This window comes from Capsicum annuum, chromosome 10, assembly GCF_002878395.1.
Source record: "Capsicum annuum cultivar UCD-10X-F1 chromosome 10, UCD10Xv1.1, whole genome shotgun sequence".
Lineage (NCBI taxonomy): Eukaryota > Viridiplantae > Streptophyta > Magnoliopsida > Solanales > Solanaceae > Capsicum > Capsicum annuum.
The window spans coordinates 112189885-112199975 of NC_061120.1; the positions used below are offsets into that span (position 1 = coordinate 112189885).

A 10091-nucleotide genomic window follows, 5' to 3' on the forward strand; every position below is an offset into this window, starting at 1 on the left:
TATCTTTTCCATTTCAGTAAAGAAGCCCTATGGATCTTCCTCCACTTTTACTCCAAAAAGGTGGGAGAACCCATTTTCATAAATTAGCCAACCCTTATGGCCTCAGCAGACAAAGCACCAGTCTCACCCCGCTCAACTTAAACAGCAACCATCTGAGCAATAACATAAATAGACTAACAAAATTCTGCATTAGTCACCTTGCCTTGAGGAAGACTAGTAGCAATTGGTGAAACTCCAAAACTATCAGAGATAGGACCATGAGATCGAAGATAAACCCTAGAAATAAGATGCCCACCTTTTGCATTAAAACCAGATGGGATAGAAGAATTTTCTTGTGTTTCAGATCTACGAGGCATAATCTGAAAGACCAAAAAAAAGGATTAGAGAATATTCCAAGATTGAGACTCCAAGCTCGAGAATAAAATACCAAAAAAGTGAGACATTTCTAAATGCCTTGTAGCATCTCCCGTATGAGTGTGGCATGCTACACAACCTTAAAAAACACTATACTTGACAAGGCTTTGTGGACTTCCAATTGACCATAAACCTAGGCTCTCTACCAGCTTGACGTGACCCAACTGAAGGCCTTGTCTTAATGGGCGTACCAAGTTCGATAGGGATTGGAGACCACCCCTGTTACCCAACCCAACCTCCAGCCGCCTGCCTTGAGTTGGCTGAATTTTAAACATGTAACAAGATAGTGTAACAGCTCACATAAAGACTCTGGGATAAGAACACAATCATGATTGTCCCATCTGAGTCCAACCATCCTATACCAACAATCCAACTATGCCAAACCAATACCAAAACAAGGGCCATAAATCAGGCCATAACTTAATATGTTCCAAAACATTGTATAATTAATCCCAAAATAAAATAAGATGGAACAACCAACAATATTGTCCAATGATGTCAGCCCTTCAACTTTTCCCAATACCAAGGCCGACACCAATACCGATCTTGCCTATTACAATCCATAGTAGTACCATAAATTTTCTAACCAAAAGAGAAATAAAATTTGATTAGGACATGCCCCCAATCATGGACAAAACCAATATCCAAAATAAAATCAAACTGTCTAGAAATATCCATAACATGAAATAGAGTCTTCTGAAAAGATGGAAGCTCACCACTTCAGTCCAAATGTTGATTCCTGAGTCAATCACTATATAGGATGAGTAGAACGGTTGATTCTTGCACAGTGTAGGTATACAGCCGCCAGTAGATGGGTTAGCAGGTGAACGCTAGCATGATCTTTGAATAAGGATAAAATAATGCCATTTATAAAAAAAAGTAAAACCATCCATATGCATACAACCATACATATATATATATAACCATACCGAGAAATGGGATTGGGTTTAGCATGCCTTTAAAACCTTTACCTGGGTTGTGTAGCTTTATCAACCTAAACTACCCATGGGCTATATGGGTTCAGCTCTCCTACTAAAAGGGCCCTAGTGCATAAAGCTGCACGACCAAGGAAGAAAACCTGGGATGAATAGTATATCCCCCAAAATATAGTGTGACATCATACACATGATCACCAAGAACAACCTCATATCGGCAAATATAAGTTTCCAGTTTTGGTCCCTCCGAGACCTCCACCTTCCATGACTTTGCTACACATTCTGCCATTATTTCCCAATTAAAACCATTACTAAGAAACCAACCAATCCATTTACCATTTATTAACCAAGTTCATTTAGTGATGGTATCGTCATACCGACCATATTTGCAAGTACTATCCATAGCCAACCACATATAGGTTTAAGGAAACTTTCAAGTGCCCTTCCATTTATAATATTAAACCACTTGGGGGATTCCATGTACCCCACAAGCATAACCATTTATCCATTTACCTTTCCAAGCCATTTAAACCATGCATAATTCCTTTACCAAGTTTTAAAACAAGTAAGAGTTCCATTAAAGGTACTCATGCAATGAACACATTATTATAGGCATTTTGTCAAACATATTGAGGGCATAATATAACCAAAACTAATTCTAATTAGTATTAAACCATTCCCATGCAATCCAATTATCCAAAACCACCAACATAATTAATATCAAAACCAACCATTTAATATCAAAACACCCAATTCATATTTGAAAACCAAAATTATACAATCTATGAAGTCATGAAAATATTCGTAAAAACCATGCCACTAGTAAGAATTAACAATGAGGGAAGATAACATTCCTTAAATCAAGATGATGATTAAAAGAAATCACCAAGACAAGATCCAAATCAATCCTTGATGTTGGGTGTATTTATGTATTTCAGTGTCACTTTTCTAGTCTTTTTAGCCTTGTTTTGAGGATGATTCGTGTTCTATAGGTTGATAATAAGATAAATATGAATCTGAGTGTTAAAGTATGTGTTTACAATGTTCAAAGTGAATTCCAAATACGTTTGTACTTTATTAAGTTATTTAGAGTTCAATCGTGGAAACTAGCATTACTAGCTTGAGCTAGGTGCTTGTCAAGTTGATCTCATTGGCACTACAAGAAAAACAGCCTCTAGGGAAGGGAATTCTCATCCTTAAAAGTGCAATTCTAATCACGGATGATCATTTAGGATGCAAAAATATTAGTCGTGTTTTGTCCTTATAGCCTCTTTCGCTAAAGGTCTATTGCAATGAGGTACTGTAGTTGGTTGTTAAATGTCATTAAGGATGGTAACATTTCTGGTCTCAAAAATACTTTTAGAGACTGTATAGGGATGATTTTCATCTTTAAAAAGTAGTTATTTTCTTATTGCTACATAATTTTTATGATGAGTAACTACCTTGTCCTAAATTAATCTATAACGACGAGCATCTAACTCATCCTAGATTAATCTCTAGAAAGGAGCGAATTCCTCATCCTAAGTTGACCTTTAGAGACGAGGAACTAACTCATTCTTGATTAACCTTTAGAGACGAATAATTAACTCGTCCTAGATTAATGTTTGAGATCAAATAATATTATATTCATGTATCTAATTTACCAACAATTGTATGTCCTGAAACTTCATATCATATAAGTATATATTTCATTATTAATATAAAATTGCTACTAAAAATGTCAAAAGATAATACATATAGTTTCAATATTTGCTAAACAAAAAAGACTTAACCAATTAACAAGACTTAACCAATTAACATCCCAAGCTAGAATATGATGTCAAGCTTTACATAACGTTCTTAGCAAAATAATAATGAGCTTGTGCATCTTCTAAACTTGCATATGTAAGAATCCAAGAGTTGGAGAGTACAGAGTTGGAGAGTACAGTTGAATATACTTTGGTGAGTACATTTCCATATACTTTGGAGAGTACAATTGCATATGCCTATACCTTGGTGAGTTGTGCAGGACTTTGTTTAGTTAATATCTATGCTTAGTTTTATACGAGCTTACCGATGGAGTAAATTTGTATCACATAAGGAAATGAATAGACTAATTTTTTAGCTTCTACAAAAGTAATGTATACTATTGTTTGAAGTAGAAAGTTTTGGATAGGAAATAGAGGCTTCGTTTAGGACTGACCTTTCAATTTCTAAACTTTTATTTTGTCCCAGATAACTCATTAGACATTACTCTAATTGCCTATGTCATGCTTTCATATTTTAACATACTTGTAGGCACTTGGTAACGTTGAAATGGCCTCTAGTCCACCAAATATAGAACAGGAAGACAATAACACCACAATCATTCATTGACACCATCTTTTGATGGAGCTCCATCTAACTAATGGAGCTTTATTTATTTATTTGCATTAGAATTAGTTAAAGCGTTCACCGTAAAAGAAGTCATAAATTCATCACTTATCTAGAAATATCACCAAGCTACAATAATATAAGAAAGTTTTAATTAGAAAAGCTTATATACAGAGGAAACACAATGGGTTAGAGAATCTGGGAACATATTAAGTATATAGTTAACACATATCATAAGGTTTCAAGAACTTTCAAGAATCTGGGAAACCACATTAAGTCATAATCTGCATATTAACTTTCAAACTCTTATCTTCAGAATTGATAGTCCACAGATATCAAACCTCATACAGTTCTCCTCTTATCTTCGCCTCCTTGGTGATAAGGAATCTGGTAAGACCTTTGCGACACTCAATAAGACTCTGTCTTCTATATTGGACTATTTAATTTTATTTTCCAGTGGCTTGTCTAATTTAGTGTTACATCAGGTGTTTGCTTTTCAAGAATGAAAGGTAACAATGAAAAGTCTTACTTAAAATTACCTAATAATTTAGTTTTACCATACCAAGTAATTCATCGTCCACTATAAAATAGGTTTAGATCATACGGTCTGGGACAATCATACTTGAACTTAGCAAAAATAACAACTTAACTGCATAATAATGTCATTTGTGTGTATTCCTGGCACTTGAAATTTTATGTTGTTCTGTTTCCAAACCAACCATTTCTTTTGCATCCAAAAAACCAATGTGTTCCCCTAACAAAACACAGTTTCCCTAATATCTATACTTTTGTTCAACCTTCTTGAGAAGATCTCTATGGTTATCACGAACTCCACCTGGAGTTTAGGAATGGAAAACAGCGTCACCCGTTTGAAAATTTCAATATATAATCATTGCACAAAACTGAAAGGATGCAATGAAAAAATTCCTAAACTGTATTTGATACTAAGTTTTTAATTCAAGCATATTTGAAATCCTACTACACTTGACTAACGCACAAATTTTATGGAAGAATTGGCTGAAAATAGGCCTAAAACCAACCCAAAGAATAATTTAGAGGTGCTTTATGGGAGACTTTAGCCAAGTTAATATGACTTATGAACTTGAACCAAGAAAATAAATACCAGACTACCAATTAGAAGTTGTGCTTTAGTTTGCCCACTCAAGAGTTAAGTAACTACATTAATTTGTTGTACACTAGCTTTCCAATGTAATCCATCTACTACAGTAGTTTACTAAAATGTTTTTCAGTTTTTCCAGGTAAGCGGAAGTTTAAAAGAGCACCCATAATATGTTCTGCAGTATTTTCTCCTTTCTGGGGTTGCTCTATTTTGTTTGCTCAAGCATAAGATTTATCAAATAGGTAACAAGGGAAAAATACTTGTGACAAATTCAATTACCTTATTATTAGTCCCCTGATTTTGAGAATTTGATGATGCAGCAACAAAGTTACTTTTAAATTGTGTCATCGTGCCTGTCTTCAGGGAATTAACAGTAGCAAAACGGCTCAGAGCAGCGCTCTGGGGAGGGTTATTTGATTCAGGATTGTATCCAATACCTAGATCAAAATCCACACCTCGTACACCTCTATTGCTTCCTCCTCCCCTTCCTTTGGCCCTTCTCTGCCTGGAAAAAAGCATAAAATTCTCATTAATAGTTTGGTTAGGCAACCAAGAATCTAAAGGATATTCCATTTTCTCTTCCCAACCTTAACAATTGTTAAAAGAGGGCGTATCAATAGAACAAAACAGAAAGAGTTACAACATGGAACTTTCAGTGCCCATCAATGTGTTATTTCAAAAATCTTCAATAAGATCAATAATAAGAATAAATACTTACCTCTTTTTCTTGCATCCCTTTTGGACCGGAACCTCCCATCCTAAGAGTTTACACACAATAAATTTAATCATGCAAATAGAATGAGATCTAAGTATTTTAAGCAACAACCAAAAAAGAAGCACAAAGCAAGGAGTAAAAAATGATAATAAATGTCTATAATAATGTAGATGACACCTTGGTTCTTTTTTATATTAGTAAAGAGCAGTTAATGGCCTGAATTGGTGAACGACAATGTTTATTCTATTTGAGGCAATTTCTGGTTTGCACATTAATTATGGTAAGAAACCTTCCACATGACAGGAAAGCTCTTATCCATTATCCAACGACATTCTAGCTAACATACTAGGAGGCAAAGTGGGAGACCTACCCACAATCTACTCGGGTATAATAAGCAAGGAAATACTAGACAGTTGGAGTAAAGTTAGAAATTCGACCAACTAGAAGGAGAGATAAAGGATTGACCCAACATGTTTATGGTAGACTTTTTGGAAAGAGAGAAATTAGAGGTGTTTTAAGAACAAGCACTGTAATATCCAGAAGTTGAAAATGATCTGCTTAGTCTTTTATTGTTTTTGGTGTACACAGGAATGCTTAGTAGAAGCTGAAGTTATTTTTTATGTTTTAGACATCATGTAACAAGAAACATAGATAGGAAAAGATTCCTTACTTATAACTATGTCGGAGGACTATATAGGCGGTATAGTATACCTGTTAATATGAAGAATGGTATCATTATCACATGAAAAATTTCATTTTTAAAAAAATGAAAAATTTTATCTCAACAGACCTATGATCTATTGGAGTGTATGTCAGCCGTAGAGAGAGTATAGTGGTTTTTGCCTCCACTAGGAATTGAACCTTACATCTCATTATTATCAACCCATTTCATTGATGACTAGGGCACACCCTTCGGTGTTGTCTCTAGAACATCACCGAAAGGGATGCCATTACAAGTTCTGACTTCATAAAGGAAAAATTACTTACTTTTTTGGTTTATTTTTTTCTTAAAGATGGGGAAGGATTTTGAGGTGGCTACTTAAAAAAAAACTTGCACACGGGGAGCTAATGGGTTTTATGATAAAATCAAACCCAAACTTTAGCAGTGGCAGTGAATGTCATGTGAATTCTGCTGTAACACGCTTGGTAAAATTTAAGAGGCTAAAACAAGAAAATAGAACCCTAAGCTTCAAGCATTTCAAAGAAAAATATAGAAGTACCTTCATGGAATGGTCCATTAGTTCCATGGACACATTTTGACCAGCAGCAACCAAACTGTTTTCCTGTTCACCAGTAAAGCGTGCTTCCATGTAACTTATGAGTAATAAGAGTGTAGGTTGTCCCATCTTTGTCACAGGCTCGACCTGTTCTCCTAATTCGGTGAACATTCATGTCCATATCTTTAGCTATGTCATAGTTCACCACTGACTTAAGGGATTTGATGTCAAGACTACAGCAGAAACATCAGTTGCAATAAGAACGTGATATATGCCAGATTTAAATTTTTGCAGTATCTCTGTACGAGAAACTTGATACTTGTCACCATGGAGAGCTATAATCTAAATCCCTTATGAGCCAATTGGGATTCAGTCTCATCTACTGTTTCCTTTTTTTAAGCAAAGAAAAGAACATCACCATTCTCAATCAGTCCAGGAAGCTTTTATGTAGGAATCACTTAAATTATTTATGTAATGTCCTCATTAGCTATGCCAATGTCACAAAAGTAACTCTCACAGGATCTGTCAATATTTCTCTGGCAAGCTTTTTAACTTTGCAGGGAATAGCAGCTGAAAAGAGCAATATTTGGCCATCAAGTTTAATTTGACCAACAATGAACCATATCTGAGGCTCAAACTAAAACCTATAAATAGCGGCAACAAAAAATCTCATTCTTATGACACCTGAAGATAGACCATTTGAGTGTAACAATTGAATACAGATGCCTCCAGTCTAGATAAACTAAGCCTCAGAAACAAGCTATCCTGCCATCTTCAACAATAGGACTTGATGCATGAGCTGGATCATATCTTGTCTGAAGAGTTAATGAAGGACCAACCACAGGTGGAAGCACCCAGTAAACATCTAAAACTGACTCTACAAACCTGCTATTTTTAAACTGTTCTACATAAGAAATAGCCTTATTGTTGTGGTTAAAATCATCTCGCATTTCCAACATCGATCTACTTTCTATTGTTTGTTCTTCTTTACGCTGCATAGAACATAGACTTACAAGTCCCTAGGCAGTACAGCCTACTTGACTCTTTTAAAATAAACCCTTTCTAGTCTAATTTCTTTCACAAATGGGAAGGACATGGAGAGTCTAATACCATCTTTATGGCAGAAGCTTGCAACTCACCTGGTGAACACCAAAGTAGCTCACGTGAACGCTACTAGTTGCTTTGTTTTAGGGTACAAAGATGGTTTTTGCATTTGATTATTAGAGTATTTAGGAAATACACAAGCACGAGATTGACAATAGAAGGATTGATTTATTAGAGATTAGTAACTGTCATAATACAACTTCTTGGATAGAAATAATAGCATACTGGTTTCTCCTTTGAATCACCTGGCTCTGAGTAATTTTTTGCATCTCAGGCTGGTTCTAGGCACCTCAAAAGGCATGGGATGTGGCTCGGAGGCAAAGCATGATGAGAACACGGCCAAAGGCACCTATAAAGGAGCTGAGTTGATGAAATTTTGTACAGATTTTCTTCTTTAACCTTTCACTCACATTGTTAATTCTTCAGTTATAGCTGATAGGTGGGTTAGTGAAATTTTAGCAAAAATCAAGCTGAGAAGAAATGATAGAAAATTGTACATTATTTAACGTAACCATCACACACTCAACAGCTTCATCTTGTACCTATGTATTGATAATTATGATATTATTTTTTTATGCAACATTATTCATTACAATCAATGCTTCACAAGCAATTTTATTTCAGAAAAAAAAATGTGCAAATTTCAGACAAGACTATTATTAACAAATCATTAAGGGAGGACCTGCAACCTATCTACTCTAATTTCAAAACTTAACATCAACAAAATTGTATCATAAAATTAAAAAGAAGAATCAAATTGGTCCTAATGAATAGATCCAATCATTTTCGCAATAATAGATACCAATAATCATATACTTGTCCGTAAGCACCAAGATACTAATTCGTCCCAGTTGAACATCCACAAATTTATATATTTCATAGTAAATTACCTATTATATGGAATAGAAAGCATACCTTGATTCTCGTTCAACAGAGATGAATAGAGATTAGGGAAAATATGCAGTAACCCAAGGAAGAAGACACAACAGTGGAGAATAAACTCTTCTACAATTGACAAAGCTACATACAATTGGAAAAGCTACGCATTCCTCACTGTTTCATTGTTTATATACCCGATAATGCTAGGGTTAAAAATTGCGACCAGGTAGCTATGTTAGTTTGAGGAAAACAGAGGGTTTTGCATTTCATAAAAGTTATAAATTTAAGTTTGCGCATAATATATATATTTAGTGAAATAAAAAATATTATTAAAATTTAATATCAAATTTTGGCGGTATTATTTCCCACTCAAGGTTTTGAATTACAATTTGGGATCGGTTACAAATTCTTTTAGGGACCAAATTTTATACATTTGCAATAAAATACAATACTAAGGACCGGCATATAATCTCGTTTTAATAAATGTATTTTTATAGATGAGATTATTAATTCATCCTTACATGTTGGTCATAAATAAAGCATTTTCTTTTAGTGTGGATTCTATTGTGTTTAATGTGTTACAAATGGTTTTAATGTGTAATTATAAGTAAAATAAATTATTGGTAATGTGAAAGGTTCAATTTGATTAAGTTAAAAGTCGGAACATCAAGTTAAAGATCAATGAGAATTAGTCTAGTCTTAGCTTGTGTTTGTGATTCGTCGTCATGGATATTGTGTTATGATAGTCTCTAATTCATGGTGTATGATTATATAGGAAGATTTGTGGGATGAATATGGAGATATTGATGATATAAAGGCTAAAAATCCATGGTAAATACACCACAAGACAAGGGACTAAGATGGGATGATCAACACTTAACCAATATCTGGGAAGCAAATTCCAGTGTGCCAAGGCGATGAGCCCGCGGATCTTAGGATAGAGCGGTGCTCTACCCAGGGTGCAGCATCACCTGGAGTGATGGTCTACCAAGGGAGGTGCCCCCTTTACTCCCTTGCTCACAAATTGTTGGAATCTTGTTCTACATGGCTTTGGCTTACCTTGGACTATAAATACAACATTGTAAACATTTTTAATCATCTTTGCACACCTTGGAGGATTAAGGGGCTGCTATTACTTCAACTTTTAGGTTTTTATTATTTTAATTTAGTTCATTCATGTTCTTATTTGTTAATTACAACTTTGTTATTATAATTATGACTATGAGTGGCTAGAAACCTCATTTCTGGGTTAAAGCCAAGAACATGAGTACTATTATTTTGAATTAAGTTTGTTTAATTTGCTTATCATTATTGGTTGTGTGTTTATCTTTGATTTAACTATTTGATGGATTGAT

The 10091-nt window shown here is 34.6% G+C and overlaps 1 protein-coding gene across 12 annotated transcripts; it reads right to left on the reverse strand.

The window, feature by feature from the left end:
- Positions 1-899: 899 nt before the first annotated feature.
- LOC107877955 (DEAD-box ATP-dependent RNA helicase 24) lies at positions 900-9163 on the reverse strand. 12 transcript variants are annotated; one of them, XM_047398104.1, is made up of 6 exons: positions 8773-8995; positions 8103-8206; positions 6757-6986; positions 6207-6247; positions 5540-5579; positions 3840-5326 (listed from the first exon to the last, which is right to left on the reverse strand). In XM_047398104.1, exons 3-6 carry the CDS (start codon positions 6922-6924, stop codon positions 5288-5290), a joined length of 288 nt encoding a protein of 95 aa, XP_047254060.1. In that variant the 5' UTR covers positions 6925-6986; positions 8103-8206; positions 8773-8995; the 3' UTR covers positions 3840-5287. The 12 variants fall into 12 exon arrangements, 7 of the variants coding, with proteins under 7 accessions (XP_047254060.1, XP_047254062.1, XP_047254061.1 ...); XR_007045834.1 differs by adding an exon at positions 900-1153 and having other exon boundaries at positions 5101-5326; positions 6757-8995; XR_007045835.1 differs by having other exon boundaries at positions 3840-4088; positions 5101-5326; positions 6757-8995.
- Positions 9164-10091: the final 928 nt, after the last annotated feature.

Excerpts from the sequence above, each read along its gene's own strand:
- LOC107877955 (XM_047398106.1), bottom strand. The coding sequence starts at position 6,924 with ATGTTCACCGAATTAGGAGAACAGGTCGAGCCTGTGACAAAGATGGGA. Across the intron at positions 5,580-6,206 it reads GTCCTCCGACATAGTTATAA|GATGGGAGGTTCCGGTCCAA; the intron begins GTAAGGAATCTT and ends GTAAACTCTTAG. Across the intron at positions 5,327-5,539 it reads AAGGGATGCAAGAAAAAGAG|GCAGAGAAGGGCCAAAGGAA; the intron begins GTAAGTATTTAT and ends GCTTTTTTCCAG.